Raw genomic sequence first — 17001 nt, 5'->3', positions numbered from 1 at the left:
ATTATTATTATTATTATTATTATGAGACCTGGCTTTTGATGCCTTTCTTTACTTTCTTTTCAATATTATTATAATATTGATATAATAAAATATTATATTACATTATTATTTAAAATATATTATTATTATTATTATTATTATTATTATTATTATTATTATTATTATGTTGAGACCTAACTTTTGGTGCTTTTCTTTACATGCTTCCAAGGGGCAGCCTTCTCTTTGCCCAAGGAAACCCTACACACCTGCATAAATAATAATAAATATTATTATAATATTGATGTATTGATATAATAAATTGTTATATTACATTATTATTTTATTTTTATTATTATTATTATTATTATTATTATTATTATTATTATGTTGAGACCTGGCTTTTATTATTTAATGTATATTATTATTATTATTATTATTATTATTATTATTATTATTATTATTATTATGTTGAGAGCTGCTTGCAGACCTCCAGAGAAGGAAGGGAGGGGACCTTCCCAGTGAAGAGGGAGCCAAACACAGCACTGTGTGGCTTCAGCCAAGATCAGCCAATGGGAATTCGCCTCCATCTCTGGCGTCATCAGTCTCTGGGCAGAAACCCCTGGGGTTCGTGCACAGGTTCCCCAATAGAAACTCTCCTCCCTTGGGGCGTCATCAGTCTCTAGGCAGAGTCGCCCCTGGCTTGATTCTCTGCCGTTCTGCCAATGGGAATTCGCCTTTATCTGCAGCGTCATCAGTCTCCTGGCAGAAGCTCCCCTACTTCACGCTCATGTTCCACCAATGGGAATTCGCCTTTATCTGCAGCGTCATCGGTCTCTAGGCAGGAATCTCTACCAGTGTTTTTCAACCTTCTTAATGCCTCCACCTCTTAATACATTTCCTTCTGTTGTGGTGACCCCCAACATTTGGGGGGGGGGGGGATGATTTTGTCATTTGGGAGTTGTAGTTGCTGGGATTTATAGTTCACCTACAATCAAAGAGCATTCTGAACTCCACCAACAATGGAATTGAACCAACCTTGGCACACAAAGACCCCCATGACCAACAGAAAACACTAGAAGGGGTTGGTGGGCATTGACCTTGAGTTTCGGAGTTGTAGTTCACCTACATCCAGAGAGCACTGTGGACTCAAACACTGATAGATCTGGACCAAACTTGCCACAGATACTCAATATGCCCGAATGTGAACACTGGTGGAGTCTGGGAAAATAGACCTTGACACATGGGAGTTGTAGTTGCTGGGATTTATAGTTCGCCTACAATCAAAGAGCATTCTGAACTCCACCAATGGTGGGATTCAATCAGTCTTGGCACTCAGAACTCCCATGACCAACAGAAAATACTGGAAGGGTTTGGTGGGCATTGACCTTGAGTTTGGGAGTTGTAGTTCACCTACAACCAGAGAACACAGTGATGGATCTGGACCAAACTTGGCACAGATACTCCATATGCCCAAATGTGAACACTGGTGGAGGTTGGGGGAAATAGTCCTTGACATTTGGGAGTTGTAGTTGCTGGGATTTATAGTTCGCCTACAATCAAAGAGCATTCTGAACTCCACCAATGATAGGATTGAACCAAACTTGGCACACAGTTCTCCCATGACCAACAGAAAATACTGGAAGGGTTTGGTGGGCATTGACCTTGAGTTTGGGAGTTGTAGTTCACCTACATCCAGAGAGAGCTGCGGACTCAAACAGTGATGGGTCTGGACCACATTTGGCACCAATACTCAATATGCCTGAATGTGAACACTGGTGGAGTTTGGGGAAAATAGACTTTGACACTTGGGAGTTGTAGTTGCTGGGATTTGTAGTTCAGCTACAAAGAGCATTCTGAGCCCCACCAAGGACACAATTGGGTCAAACCTCCCACACAGAACCCCCATGGGTTGTAAGTTTTTCGGGTTTTCTGGCCATGTTCCTGAAGCATTCTCTCCTGACATTTCGTCTGCATCTGTGGCAGGCATCCTCAAAGGTTCTGAGGTCTGTTGGAAACTAGGAAAATTGGGTTTATATCCCTGTGGAATGATGCCCAGGGTGGGAGAAAGAACTCCTGCCTGTTGGAGGCAAGTGTGAATGTTTCAGTTGGCCACCTTGATTAGCATTTGATGGCCTTGCGGTTTTCAAAGGTGCTTCTTACTGCCTGGGGGAAGCCTTTGTTGGGAGATGATCGTTTCTTGTCTGGAGCTCCCCTGTTTGTACAGCATCTGCTGGTTCAGGGTCAGGCTAACCTGTCTCAGACTGGCCTGTCTGCAAATCACTCTGCTTGAGAAGGGGAGGGGGCCCATGGTGGGAGAATATGCAGTCCATCCACAGTCTGACTTGGCCACGGTAGTCCACGCTCTGGTTACATCCCGTTTAGACTACTGCAACGCTCTCTACGTGGGGTTGCCTTTGAAGACGGCTCAGAAGCTCCAACTAGTCCAACGCTCGGCAGCCATGATTTTAACAGGAGCGGAGCGCAGGGAGCATACAACCCCCCTGTTGCGCCAACTCCACTGGCTACCAATTTGCTACCGGGCTCAATTCAAAGTGCTGGCATTGACCTTTAAAGCCCTAAACGGTTCCGGCCCAAGCTACCTATCTGACTGCATCTCTGCCTATGAACCCACCAGGACTTTGAGATCTTCCGGGGAGACCCTGCTCTCGATCCCGCCTGCTTCTCAAGCTCGGCTGGCGGGGACGAGAGATAGGGCCTTCTCGGTGGTGGCTCCTCGGCTGTGGAACGCCCTTCCTACGGACATTAGACTAGCACCATCTCTAATGGTATTCCGCAGGAAAGTGAAGACCTGGCTGTTTGAGCAGGCGTTCGAATAATGAGTGCAATGATTGGTTAATGAACACTGGAATGGAACAATGGATGACGAATCTGGATCATGTTTTTCATGATGAGATGATAGTGAATGGCTATTGTAGTAATTGTTTATTGTTTATTGTTTATTAATTGGGTAATGTGTTAAGTTGTTAACTGTTTTTATACTGTAACATTGAATTCTGCTGTCTCTTATTGTTGTGAACCGCTGTGAGTCGCCTTCGGGCTGAGAACAGCGGTATAGAAGTAAGGTAAATAAATAATAAATAAATCCATCCATCCATCTATTTATCTACCCATGCATTTCTCAAGATGGCACTCACATCCAGATAGCCCTGTAACTCCTACCAACAATGGATCAGGACAATTCTTGCTCCCACCCCCCACCCTATGAACAGAAAATGCTGGAGGGGTGGGGGGGATTGACCCAGGACAATGGGAGTTATAGTTACCCGGACACCCAGTGGCCAATGCCGGATCTGAACCAAACTTGTCACATAGCCAACTTTCAATACTGGTGGAGATTGGAGGAAATTGACCATGGGTGTTGGTTGCTGTAGTTCACCCACAATCAAGGAGCACGGTGACTCCCCCCAACAATGGATCTGGACTAAGCCTGGCACACGGGCCCATCGTGGCCAGCTTAAAATACCATTAAAATACCATGTTTCTGCTTTTTGTGTTATGAGATTTATTTTAATTGCTTTGTATTGTATTGTTGCTTCTATTGCTTGTATTGTTGTATTGTGGGCTTGGCCTCATGAAAGCCACACCGAGTCCCATGGGAAGATGGTAGTGGGGTATAAATAAAGTTTATTATTATTATTATTATTATTATTATTATTATTATTATATATTGGGGTTTGGAGGTAATTGGCAGAGGATGATGGGAGGTATAGTCCAGCCACAGCTGGAGAGTCGTGTGAATCCCACCAATGACGGATTTGGTCCAGACTTGACCAAGAGGGGCCCTGGAGGCCAGCTAGTCCACCCCTGCTCTCAGACATGCTGCCCAAGAAAGCGCTAAACTAAAGCAAGGCATGGAGTGTCAGGCCAGGAAGGGGCGAGAAGCATCTCTTTATTGAAAGATTGAAGCGCAGAGAAACAGAGGCATCGAGATCACGGCTAGGGCACAGAAAGAGATGGGATTTGCAGCACCCTTCGCCGAAGGAGGGTCAAGTGGGGTCTCAAGGGACGAGGCTCTTCCCGTCTTGGCGACGGAGGAGGAAGGATGGAAGGTGTTCTCTTCGGAGGAGGTGGAGGCCAATCTCTACTCCATGAGTCCCACTGCGAGGGAGAAGACAGAGGGGACAATTGGGGGGCCAAGAGGCCAATGGGGAGGGAGGGGGTCTTCCAAGGCAGGAGACTATAGGGGACCCCTCCCCCCTGCGCAAAGGGAGCGGCCTCCCTCTGCCATCAGGGAAGCTGGTACTGGCCTGTTCAGTAGACTCTCTTCTACAGTTCCATTTTGGTGGGAAGCCTTAGCATTGAACAGTTGTGTTGCTAGAGTGCAAAATATGGAACCCTGCGCAGACAGTCGGTCAATGCAACTTAAGCAACGTGCAGTCATTGAATTCTTGACAGCAGAAGGTGTCACCCCAAAGGAGATTCATCAGAGAATGCAAGCTCTTTATGGTGATTATGTTGATGTGAGTACTGTACGTCATTGGGTGAGAAAGTTTAAAGATGTTGAGGTGACACCTTCTGCTGTCAAGAATTCAATGACTACACGTTGCTTAAGTTGCATTGACTGATTGTCTGCGCAAGACTCCATAATTTGCACTTTAACAACACAACCATTCAATGCTAAGGCTTCCCACCAAAATGGAACCGTAGAGGAGAGTCTACTGAATAAGCCAGTACCTGCCGCATACCAGTACTGCCATCTGTTGAGGAGTTACAAAGGTGGAGGCATTACTTTTCAATCAACCCTCGTATCTATCTACCCATGCATTTCCCAAGATGGCACTCACATCCAGATAGCCCTGTAACTCCTACCAACAATTGTTGCTCCCACCCACCACCCCCACCCTATGAACAGAAAATGCTGGAGGGGTGGGGGGAATTGACCCAGGACAATGGGAGTTATAGTTCCCCAGGCACCCAGTGGCCAATGCCTTCCAAGGCAGGAGACTATAGGGGACCCCTCCCCCCTGCCCAAAGAGAGCGGCCTCCCTCTGCCATCAGGGAAGCCCACTGCCCCCTACCCCAGTGACTCCTTTCGTCCCAGGGCAGCCGGGAACTGCAACCACAGCTAAGCTCCTGTAGTTGTCGTGTGCCTGTGTTGAGGGGGGGGGGGGGCTGGGGGAGTGTTTTATTATGATTATGTGTATTATGTTTATTGATACAGCATTTATTTCTCTCCACAAAGGAGATTCCTTTCTAGGGCCCTCCCCTCACAGCTTCCTCTCATCATCCGAAGGGGCAGGGGCTACAAAGCAGGGGGTCCTCTGCAATGAAAGGACTCCCCCCCCTCTCTCTCTGGGAATCCCCCCAATGAAAGCTTTAGGCCCCCAAAAGGGAGGAGTGAGCCTTACCTGTTGCAGGGGGCACAATACAGCCTGGAGGGAGAGGAAGGAAGAAGGTTTTGGTCAGGGCCAAAGGATCCCCCAAAGGCAGGACCCCCCTCAAGACACACACAGACACCCCCCCCCCATGGCCCCTTTGCCAGCAGAGACCCCTCTGGGAGTCCATGACTCTGCTGGCTTCATTCCCAGGTTCATAGAATCATAGAATTATAGAATCAAAGAGTTGGAAGAGACCTCATGGGCCATCCAGTCCAACCCCATTCTGCCAAGAAGCAGGAAAATTGCATTCAAAGCACCCCTGACAGATGGCCATCCAGCCTCTGTTTAAAAGCCTCCAAAGAAGGAGCCTCCACCACACACTGGGGCAGAGAGTTCCACTGCTGAACAGCTCTCACTCTGCTATATTTATGGTGGAATCACCCCAACTGAGGGTTATTTTTGAGCCTAACAGCTCAGATTCCCCAATACATAATAACACTAACTAAAGAATTAGAGCTGACATGGTCTATTCAACAAATCAGTGCCTCAAAGAACCTCAGAAACAAGCCTAAAAACAGACAACAAATAATAGATGTTGGGCTGTAATATTGATGAGAGAGAGAGAGAGAGAGAGAGAGAGAGATGGCAAATGGTACACAGAATCATATCATTAAGGAGAGAGAGAGAGAGGGACAGATAGAGATAGCAAATTTTAGACTGATAGATGATAAGTTAATAGATTTCCTTTGGGATGTTGAATCCGTGGTCCTCCCTAAATCACCAAACAGCCCCATCACCTTGGGCTGAGCGTCAGCCATGGAAAGGAGTGCTGGGAATTGCAGTCCCCAAACAAAACTTGGTGCTTCTAGGCTTCTCTCCTCCTCTGGAGACCATGGGTGCCCCCTTCTTCCTTTAGGAAACCAACACCTCTTGGCCTTGGTTCCTCAGCCTGGTCTGGACGGGTCCCCAGAGAAATATGCCAAAATGGCCTCTGGTGAGGGGGATGCTGGGAGTTGCAGCCCAAACACCTGACTACAAGACAGGAGATTCCATCTGAACATTAGGAAGAACTTCCTGACTGTGAGAGCCGTTCAGCAGTGGAACTCTCTGCCCCGGAGTGTGGTGGAGGCTCCTTCCTTGGAAGCTTTTAAGCAGAGGCTGGATGGCCATCTGTCAGGGGTGCCTTGAATGCAATATTCCTGCTTCTTGGCAGAATGGGGTTGGACTGGATGGCCCATGAGGTCTCTTCCAACTCTTTGATTCTATGATTCTATGACCACCCTGAGCTACACTCTACCACTGCGAGGATCTTCAGGAGCGGTCCCCAGAATGCCACACACACAGCCTCACCTTTCTTGACGTAGAGGGAGAGCCCCGCGCCTACAAAGACCACCCCCAGGACCAGGCCCACAATCCCCGTCCACATCTTGTTCTTGGCGGAGTCCGACTGAGGTCCTGCAGAAGAGGAGGAGGAGGAGGAGGAGGAGGAGGAGGAGGAGGAGGAGGAGGAAGCATAGGTTTAAAAAGCGGCAGGGCATCAGTCCCCCCCCAACACCTCCAAAAGCCACATTGGGAAGACCTGTGTGATGGGGATGGTAGGGTCCCTCCTTCTTTGGAGACCCCTGAGCAGAGGGCAGGAGGACCCTGGGGATGCCTTTGGTGCTGAATTGCTTACTCCACTCCACGGAGACTGGGCTGGCAGAGCTGGCGTGCTCCGCTTGGCAGGTGTAGACGTCTCCCTTCTCCGGCTGCGTCTCCAGCAAAACCTGGATCCGGTAAGTCCAGTCTCCATTGTCGATGATAGGAGTGGTCATCACCTCATCCCCCTTTTCCTCGTTCCGGTTCCTGAACCACCGGACTGTGATCTTGGCTGGAAAAAAGTGGTCCACGGTGCAGATCAGCATGGTGTTGCGGGAGGAGGAGGAGCCCCCATAGCCATTGGGGGCAATCATCATCTTGGGCAGAACTGGAGTGGAAAGAAGCAGAGGAAAGGATGTCCCAAACCCACAGTCAAGTCAAAGAGGACGTCAAGTGAAAGGAGGGGGTTGTGATTGGAATGGTCCAATCTGCCTGCTGGCATGGGATGGAGAACCTACTGGAGGACTTGAAGCCATCCATTAAGTAAGATCTATTTGTGTGCTGTGCTGCCCTCTTACGCCACAGGACCCACACAACATGGTTTTTGTGATGTGATCTGGGCCTAGTATGGGATCGTGATGCCCCGATGGCCCCAGGGGGATCCAGAGGGTCCTCAGGGCTTTGGGGAGCTGATGCTTCATGTGTTGCTCTTCATTCTGGATGTCAAAATTATATTTGTGTGTGCAGAGATATAACAAATGCAGCCTCCAAGATAATCAGCAATTCAGCTCAGCACAGCCCACATGAGAAATGACAGTTAAGGCACCAGGTCCGGTCTGATCTCGGAAGCTAAGCAGGGGCAGCCAGAGTCAGCCTTTGGATGGGAGACCAGCAAGGAATCCTGGGGGCTGAGTTTTAGTAGAAGGAGCTGCCAAAGCCTTCTCTGAAGATTCCTGGCCCAAGAAAAACCCCACCAAATTCATGAGATAACCCAGGGAAGCCCTGGCCCTTGAGCACTCTAACTGGAGGTCAGCTGTGACCAGCAGTGCTGCGGAATTTGAAGAGGCACGAACGGAGGGCGAAAGGGAGAAATGTGCCCAGAGGAAGCAGGTACATCAAATCAACCCTAACCGGGATCGCCTTCCACCTGGAAACCAATGTCCTCACTGCAGGAGAATATGTGGATCAAGAATAAGTCTCCACAGCCACCTACAGACCCACCGCCAACAGGACCATCATCTTGGAGGACCACCATCCTTGGATTACGAGGGATCTGCCCATGTTCCAGAAGCATTTTCTCCTGACATTTTGCCCACATCTTGGCAGGCATCCTCAGAGGTTGTGAGGTTTTTGGAAACTAGGCAATATATATATATAGATCTGCGTAATAATGTCCACGGTGGGAGAAAGAACTCTTGTCTGTTGGAGGCAAATGTTAATGTTGCCATTGGCCACCTTGATTAGCATTGAAAAGTCTTGCAGCTTCAAAGCCTGGCTACTTCCTGCCTGGGGGAATCCTTAGTTGAAAGGTGTTAGCTGTCCCTGATTGATTCTTGTCTGGAATTCCCCTGCTTTTTGAGTGTGGCTCTTTATTTGCCGTCCTGATTCTAGAGTTTTTTTAAATTTTGTTCCTTCTCATGGTTTCCTCCGTTCTGTTGACATTGTCCACATGCTTCTTGTGGGTTTCAATAGCTTCCTACTGTTAGTCTGACATGGTGATTGTGAGAGTGGTCCAGGACTAGGAAAATGAACAAAACCTGGTGATCAGTATTCAAGAACTCTAGAATCAGGACAGTAAATAAAGAGCAACACTCAAAAAAACAGAGGAATTCCAGACAGGAAACAATCAGGGCCAGCTAACACCTCCGAACAAAAGGATCCTCCCAGGCAGGATCCTCCCAGGCTTAGAAACTGAAAGGCCATTCAATGCTGATCAAGCTGGGTAATGGCAATATTCACACTTGCCTCCAACAGACAAGAGTTTCTTCTCCCACCCTGGACTTTATTCCACAGGTATACAGTGGGGGGGGGGGGGGGGGGGGGGGAGTATTTAGTCAGATACCAATTGTACAATTTCTCCTACTTTAAAAGATGAGAGAGGCCTGTGATTGACATCATAGGTAGACCTCAACTATGAGAGACATGAGAATTTAATGTTTTTAATGTTTTATGTATGCGTACATGAATTCTTGTCCTGGCACTGAACGTTTGCCGTATATATGCTGCAATCTGCCCTGCGTCCCCTTTGGGACGAGAAGGGCAGAATATAGAGTTGGAAGAGACCTCATGGGCCATCATCCAGTCCAACCCCAATCTGCCAAGAAACTGTAAAATTACATTCAAAGCACCCCTGATCTGATCACCATGCTCAATATATCCCACATGCAGGGGGGTATTGGGATAATGATACAAAAGGTCTGCTAGGGTAGATCCTGACTCCCCCCCCCCCCCCCGAATCAAAATCCTAGCTACAGGCCTGCCTGTCATAGATGCAGATTTATTTATTTTTTTGTTGTGTCAGGAGCGACCTGAGAAATGCAAGTTACTTCTGGTGTGAGAGAATTGGCTGTCTGCAAGGACGTTGCCCAGGGGACACCTGGATGAATTGATGTTATTATCATCCTTGTGGGAGGCTTCTCTCATGTCCCCGCATGAGGAGCTGGAGCTGATAGAGGGAGCTCATCCGCCTCTCCCCGGATTCAAACCTGTGACCTGTTGGTCTTCAGTCCTGCCGGCACAGGGGTTTAACCCACTGTGCCACCAGCTGAAACATCAGGAGAGAATGCTTCTGGAAGAACATGGGCAGGTACCTGAAAAACACCCAGCAACCCAGTGGTTCTGGCCCTGAAAGCTTTCGACAGCACGAAGTGTATTATTATTATTATTATTATTATTATTATTATATCTTCCTTTTAAATTCCTCTCAGGGCTTTGTGGGAAGCTTCTCTCATGTCTCTGCATGTGGAGCTGGAGGTGACATATGGGAGCTCATCATCCTGGTGCTGATAAGGATTGTTTGTTTTTTATTATAATGTGAATGCCTGAATATGCAAAGGCTAGCATTGAACAGATCGCCAGGAAAGCTAAGAGGTCTCTGAGAACATGAGTTGAAAATGAAGTTTCAACAGGAACAAATGCAAGATACTCCACTTTGGCAGAAAAAACGAAATGCAAAGATACAGAATGGGGGACGATGAGGCCTGGCTGGAGAGCAGGATGTGTGAAAAAGATCTTGGAGTCCTTGTGGGGAGGAAGGGGAACATGAGCCAACATGTGAATGTGATGTGGCGGCAAAAAAAAGCCAATGGGATTTTGGCCTGCATCAAGAGGAGCCTAGTGTCTAGATCTAGGGAAGTCATGCTCCCCATGCTCTATTCCGCTTTGGTTAGACCACACCTGGAATATTGTGTCCAATTCTGGGCACCACAATTCAAGAGAGATATTGACAAGCTGGAATGTGTCCAGAGGAGGGCAACTAAAATGATCAAGGGTCTGGAGAACAAGCCCTATGAGGAGTGGCTTAAAGAGCTGGGCATGTTTAGCCTGAAGAAGAGAAGGCTGAGAGGAGACATGATAGCCATGGATAAATATGTGAGAGGAAGCCACAGGGAGGAGGAGGGAGCAAGCTTGTTTTCTGCTTCCCTGGAGACTAGGACGCAAAGGAACAATGGCTTCAAACTACAAGAGAGGAGATTCCATCTGAACATTAGGAAGAACTTCCTGACTGTGAGAGCCATTCAGCAGTGGAACTCTCTGCTCTGGAGTGTGGTGGAGGCTCCTTCTTTGGAGGCTTTTAAACAGAGGCTGGATGGCCATCTGTCAGGGGTGATTTGAATGCGGTATTCCTGCTTCTTGGCACAAGGGAGTTGGACTGGATGATGACCCAGGAGGTCTCTTCCAACTCTAGGATTCTAGGGTTCTATGATTCTATGACTCTTGTCTGCTGGAGCTAGGTGTGAATGTTTCAACTGACTACCTTGATTAGCATACAATGGGCTGACAGTGCCTGGAGCAAACTCTTGTTGAGAGGTGATTAGATATCCTTGTTTGTTTCCTCTCTGCTGTTTTGCTGTTGCAATTTTAGAGTTTTTAAATACTGGTAGCCAGATTTTGCTCATTTTCATGTTTTCCTCCTTTCTGTTGAAATTGTCCACGTGCTTGTGGATTTCAATGGCTTCTAAAAAAAACTCTTTAAAAAACCCTCTAAAATATACCCAGGGGGTGGCCAACCTCCCCCTCCCCCTCCCCCTCCGGGAAAGTCTTGGGCCCCTTTCCTCCTTCCACCCCCACCCCCCTTCCCGACCGGCACAAGGAGGGAGGGGAGGAAGGGATGCTCACTTTTCCTGCCGAGGGCGAAGGGCTCCAAGCCTTCGTAGTTGTGGCGGCAGAAGCGGTCCACGTCGGCCATCTGGGCCCGCAGCAGGTCCGGGTCCCGGTTGAACGTGTCCACGTTGGCCTGGGCCATGGGCGCGAGGGCCACGAACCGGCCCACGTCGCTGTCGAAGCGGACGATGTCCTGCCGGTCGTAGATGGCGCGGAACAGGTAGCGCCCCGGAGCTCCGGAGCCGGTCCCGTTGGGGAAGAAGCACTCGCCCCTCTCTTGGTACAGGAAATGGGCTGCGAGAGAGACAGGCAGAGAGAGAGAGAGAGAGAGAGAGAGAGCGCTGAGGCCCTTGGCCTGGCCCCGTTTCCCCAGGGCCCTCTGCGCCCCGCTCCCCCGGGAAGGAAGGAAGGAAGGAAGGAAGGAAGGAAGGAAGGAAGGAAGGAAGGAAGGAAGGAAGGAAGGAAGGAAGCGGCAGCAGCTCACCTGGGGGAGCGACTGCCGCCGCGGGCAGGAGCAGCGCCCAGAGCCACGCCGCCAAGGGCCAGCCCCTCCCGGAGGGGCCCATCGCCAAAGGAGGAGCAGAGGCCGGCTCTCTCTTTCTTTCCCTCTTTCTCTCTTTCCCTCCCTTCCTCCCTTGATGGCGCCGCCGGGAGAGAGCAGACGGAGCTTTGCCTCTGTCTCGAGCTCGGGACGGCGGCTTTCTGGGGCGGCTCCGGTCCTTAGCCCGGGCGGGTGCCCCTCCTTCCCGGCCAACCAGGCGCAGCGCCCCGCCCGCGTCATCAGTCGCCGGGCAGAGGGGTCCCGAAAGGCACCCCGACGGGCGCTCTTCCTTCTGCCTCACACCTCGGCGCCAGAGAGATGGGCGAGGGGAAGGGCCTAAAGGGCACCCGCTCCGGGAAGCACGGCCCTCGGGGCTCCTTCCCGGAGAGTTCTGCCCGGCAACAGAAGAGTCAGCGGCGGGCCTTTCCCCCATTGGCTGGTCCGCGGCGAGAGGGGCGTGGCGGAGGCGCCGTCCTTTCTTCCGACGGGGCCACTCACTCACTCCTCCGCCCGGCGCCCACCAGCAGAGCCCCGAGGGAGCGAGCGAGCGAGCATGGCCGGCCTGGCTGTTCCCCGCGAGCTGCCCGCACCCCTCACCCTCCTCCTCCTCCTCCTCGCCCTCTCCCGCCCCACCGCCCTCGCCGCGGAAAGTGAGCACTTGGGAGGGGGGGGAGGGTGAGGGAGTTCGGGAGGGGGGTCTTCCTTGCTGGCCGCCCCTCCCCCCGCCAAGAGCGCTGCCCCCAACCCGCCCGCGGCTTCTTCTCCTTCTCCTTCTGGCAGAGGCACCCAACTACGTGAACCTGGCCTTCTTCCAGGAGAGCTTCCCAGGATCGGGGCCCGAGGCGGCGGCGGCGGAGGCGGGCGAGGTCCTGCAGGAGTTCGAGGGCGAGGCCCTCTTCCAGGTGGACTGGGCCCGGAAGAGCGTCTCCTGGAACCTCCCCGAAATCGCCCACTTCGCCTCTTTCGAGGCCGCGGTGGCCCTGGGCAGCCTCGCCACTCTCAAGAACAACCTGGAGGTCTTCACGAAGCTCAGCAACGGGACGCGCGCCCAGAACGGTACAGCCCTGACCCCGTCACCCCCCCCCCCCCCGAGTCCCCCTGCCCTGCCCATCCCCCTCCCCGTCGGGCCCCCTTCTTGGAGGAGAGGCAGCCCTTGCCGGCCTTTCTCACCCACCCACTCACCCTCCCTGGAAGTGTAGGAAAGGAGCCCCCTCTCCTTTTCCTCAACCAAGGCCTTCTTCTCTCCTGGCCAGGAGGTCTCTCCGTCCAGGGAAACTGCCGCTCTGGGCCAGAGTGAAGAGAGGGGGGGCCAGGGGACACTTCCGCCTTGTCTCCTGTGCTAGGCTAATCTATATAAATCAAAATGTCATGTTCGCCTGTGGGATTAACAGAACTCAAAAACCACTGGGGGAATTGGCACCACATTTGGCCACAAGACACCTACTAACCCAAGGAGTGACCATCACTCAAAATATGATTTTGTCATTTGGGAGTTGTAGTTGCTGGGATGTATAGTTCACCTACAATCAAAGAGCATTCTGAACTCCACCAATGATGGAATTGAACCAAACATGGCACACAGGACCCCCATGACTAACAATAGAACACATTAGAAGGGTTTCATGGGCATTGACTTTGGGAGTTGTAGTTCACCTATTATTATTATTATTATTATTAACTTTATTTGTACCCCGCTAGCATCTCCCGCAGGACTCGATGCAGCTTACACGGGCCGAAGCCACAAAACACAATACAATAGAAAACATAACACAACAATAAACAAGCAAATCAAACAATTAAGCAAAATAACCACAATGACAATACATCAAGACACTATTAAAACTGGTTCGGCCATCGCAATGGGGTACAGGGTTAAAAGTGCTGAGATGGCAGGAGGAACGTAGGATTAAGTGCGGTGTGCAGCAACATTGGTTGTGCTAAAGTGCATGTAGGACTTGGGATGGGGATTCCTAATCTGCGAAGGCACATCGGAACAGCCAAGTTTTTAGGTTCCTTCTGAAAACTGCCAGAGTAGGGGCCTGACGAAGCTCTCTTGGAAGGGCATTCCAAAGTCGGGGGGCCGCCACAGAGAAGGCCCTGTCTCGCGTCCCCACCAAGCGCGCTTGCGACGTAGGTGGGATCACGAGCAGGGCCTCCCCAGATGACCGGAGTGAGCGTGTGGGTTCGTAGATGGAAATGCGGTCACGCAGGTAGGGTGGTCCCAAACCGTTCAGGGCTTTGTAGGTGAGCACCTGCACCTTGAATTGGGCTCGGAAAATAAATGGCAGCCAGTGGAGCTCCTTGAACAAGAGGGTTGACCTCTCTTGATAATGAGCTCCAGTTAGCATCCTGGCTGCTGCCCGCTGGACCAATTGTAGTTTCCGAGCCGTCTTCAAGGGCAGCCCCACGTAGAGCGCATTGCAGTAGTCCATTCTAGAGGTGACCAAGGCGTGGACCACCCCGGCCAGATCTGCCTTCACGAGGTACGGTCGCAGCTGGCGCACAAGTCTCAGTTGTGCAAAGGCCCTCCCGGATACCGCCGACACCTGAGCCTCAAGTGTAAGCGAAGAATCCAGGAGGACACCCAAACTGCGGACCTGTGGCTTCAGGGGGAGTGTAACCCCGTCCAACACAGGTTGCCACCCTATACCCCGATCCGGTTTACGATCGACCAGGAGGACCTCTGTCTTGTCGGGATTGATCTTCAGCTTGTTCTTCCTCATCCAGATCGACACAGCGGCCAGGCACTCATCCAGCACCCGAGAAGCCTCCTTGGAATTAGGTGGAAAGGAGTAGTAGAGTTGTGTGTCATCCGCATAGAGATGGCACCCAACTCCAAAACTCCGGATGACCTCTCCCAGCGGTTTCATGTAGATGTTGAAGAGCATGGGCGACAAGATAGAGCCTTGCGGGACCCCACAGGTCAAAGGCCAGGGGTCCGAGCAGGCGTCTCCCAGCTTCACCATCTGGGTGCGTCCCTCCAGGAAGGACCGGAGCCACGACAGAACCGTGCCCCCAAGGCCCATCCCAGAGAGACGACCCAGAAGGATACCATGATCGATGGTATCGAAAGCCGCTGAGATGTCCAGGAGAACCAACAGGGTCACACTCCCCCTGTCCAGCTCTCTGCGGAGGTCATCCACCAAGGCGACCAAGGCTGTCTCGGTGCCATGACCAGGCCTGAAACCAGACTGTGCCTGATCTAGGTAGTTGGTATCGTCTAGGAAGCCCTGGAGCTGCGAGGCGACCACCCGCTCCAGCACCTTGCCCAGAAAGGGGAGGTTGGAGATCGGTCTGTAGTTACTCAGCACCGTGGAGTCAAGGGAAGCTTTTTTGAGGAGTGGACGAACCACTGCCTGTTTCAAACCAGATGGAAAAATCCCTTGCTCCAACGATGCATTGACAATCAACACAAACCAGTCAACCAACCCCTCCCTGGCTGATTTAATGAGCCAAGATGGGCATGGGTCTAGAGATGAGGTGGTCGCTCTCACAGCCCCAAGAATCTCCTCCACGATTTCAGGAAGAACATGCCTAAAAGAATCCCACAAAATTGGACAAGCAGGTACCTCCGTCACCTCTTCAGGCACTGCGATGGAATTGGAGTCGAGCTCGAGGCGTATCTGGGCGACTTTATCTGCAAAATGGTGTGCGAAATCGCGACACCGAGCTGCGGGGTCGTCAGGGACATCCTCCACCGCAGGTGGGTGGAGGAGTTCTCCCACGACCCGAAACCTACATCCAGAGAGCACTGTGGACTCAAACAAGGATGGATCTGGAACAAACTTGGCATGAATACTCAATATTTTTTTTATTTATTATTTATTTTGAGCATTTCTACCCCACCCTTCTCAACCCCCGAGGGGGGACTCAGGGCGGCTTACAAAAAGGCACAATTTGATGCCAGCACAACAATAAAAACATATATCAACAGCACTTTAAACAATTAAACATCAGCTAAAACATCAATTATACATCACAATCCATAAAACCAATCTAATACTCAACGTTCGCCAATCCAGAATCCATAATTCATTCCACATTGTCAAATCCTTATGCCCAAATAGGAACACAGATGGAGTTTGGGGGAAATAGACCTTGACATTTGGGAGTTGTAGTTTGATTTGATTTGGCACACATACCTGATACGCCCAAATTTAAATACTGCTGAAGTTGAGGCTGGATTGATTTTGTCATTTGGGAGTTGTAGTTGCTGGGATTTATAGTTCACCTACAATCAAAGAGCATGCTGAACCTCACCAATGACAGAATTGGGCCAAACTACCCACACAGAACCCCCATGACCAACAGAAAATACTTAAGGCCATCCAACCCAACTCACTTCACCAGGGCAAGAAAATGGAATCAGAGCCCTCCTGACAAAGAGCCATCCAGCCATAGATACAGATAGATGTATATGATTCACACACAGAGAGATATAGTATCATAGATTTGAAAGAAGCCCCTAAAGAAAGACAATGATATGTTGCCTGTTCCAGAGTGGGCAAACCAGATCAACACTCCACATCAACACTGACAAAGACACAGCAAGAAATACAGTTTACCCACAAGCAGAAAGACATTACATATATTAGAAACCAACACTTTCTCTTTACTTTATATTGCAGATCACCAGACTGGGCCACAGCAACGCGTGGCAGGGGGGCAGCTAGTTATATGTATATATATCTTGTAAGCCACTCTGAGTCCCCTTCGGGGTGAGAAGGGCGGCATAGAAATGTCGTGAAGAAAAAAAAGAAATAACCCCCCCACCACCACCACCACCACCACTCTGTAACTCTTCTTTCAAGTCCACAACAGAAATGTATGCCCAAACCCTCAATTCATGGACATACCTTCTGCTGTGCTTGGTTCAGTGACATCAGTTTGAAATTGTTAGGGGAGACCGAGCATATATTCCCTGTCTCCGTTTACACTGCATTTCCCTTTGCAAATACTTTTAGTCCTGGTGTTGCTTGCAAACCCTGGAGATGCTACAGTTTATCCACAAGGTAAAAGCAAAGGTTTCCCCTTGACATTAAGTCCAGTCAAGTCTGATTCCAGGGGTTGGTGCTCATCTCCATTTCCAAACTGAAGAGCCAGCGTTGTCCATAGACGCCTCCTGGGTCATGTGGCCATTGGTATGACTGCATTGAGGACTGTTCCCTTCCTGCCAGATCTATTTACATCTGCATGTTTTCAAACTGCTAGGTTGGCAGAAGCTGGGGCTAACAGCAAGAG

At 50.4% G+C, this 17001-nt stretch overlaps 3 protein-coding genes across 3 annotated transcripts in view; 2 read left to right on the top strand and 1 right to left on the bottom strand.

Annotated features, from left to right (window-relative positions):
• Positions 1–17001, top strand: part of LOC132765349 (bromodomain-containing protein 2) — a 463888-nt gene that overhangs the window by 265897 nt on the left and 180990 nt on the right. The gene's annotated exons all lie outside the window — the stretch shown is intronic.
• On the bottom strand, positions 3870–11822 carry LOC132766327 (H-2 class II histocompatibility antigen, E-S beta chain-like). Its single transcript, XM_067464996.1, has 6 exons — positions 11704–11822; positions 11235–11513; positions 6994–7284; positions 6669–6773; positions 5349–5372; positions 3870–4098 (listed from the first exon to the last, which is right to left on the bottom strand). Exons 1-6 carry the CDS (start codon positions 11783–11785, stop codon positions 4082–4084), a joined length of 798 nt encoding a protein of 265 aa, XP_067321097.1. The 5' UTR covers positions 11786–11822; the 3' UTR covers positions 3870–4081.
• The window catches only part of LOC132766377 (HLA class II histocompatibility antigen, DR alpha chain-like), a 43459-nt gene continuing 38771 nt past the window's right edge, over positions 12314–17001 (top strand). The window contains exons 1-2 of the mRNA XM_067465520.1: positions 12314–12410; positions 12541–12816. Coding sequence (XP_067321621.1) covers positions 12314–12410; positions 12541–12816 — 373 coding nt within the window. The remainder of the gene's footprint in view (positions 12411–12540; positions 12817–17001) is intronic.

The sequence above is a fragment of the Anolis sagrei genome, chromosome 2 (genome assembly GCF_037176765.1).
Source record: "Anolis sagrei isolate rAnoSag1 chromosome 2, rAnoSag1.mat, whole genome shotgun sequence".
NCBI classification, from domain to species: Eukaryota; Metazoa; Chordata; class Lepidosauria; order Squamata; family Dactyloidae; genus Anolis; species Anolis sagrei.
The sequence above is the reverse complement of the archived record's forward strand: the minus strand, read 5'-3'. Positions and strand labels throughout refer to the sequence as shown.

Bases quoted from the DNA above. Each gene is read 5' to 3' on its own strand.
- LOC132766327 (XM_067464996.1), bottom strand. From the start codon at position 11,785: ATGGGCCCCTCCGGGAGGGGCTGGCCCTTGGCGGCGTGGCTCTGGGCG. The intron at 11,514-11,703 runs GTGAGCTGCTGC...TCTCTCTCGCAG, and splicing joins GGCGGCAGTCGCTCCCCCAG to CCCATTTCCTGTACCAAGAG. The intron at 7,285-11,234 runs GTGAGCATCCCT...TTTCCACTCCAG, and splicing joins CTTCGCCCTCGGCAGGAAAA to TTCTGCCCAAGATGATGATT.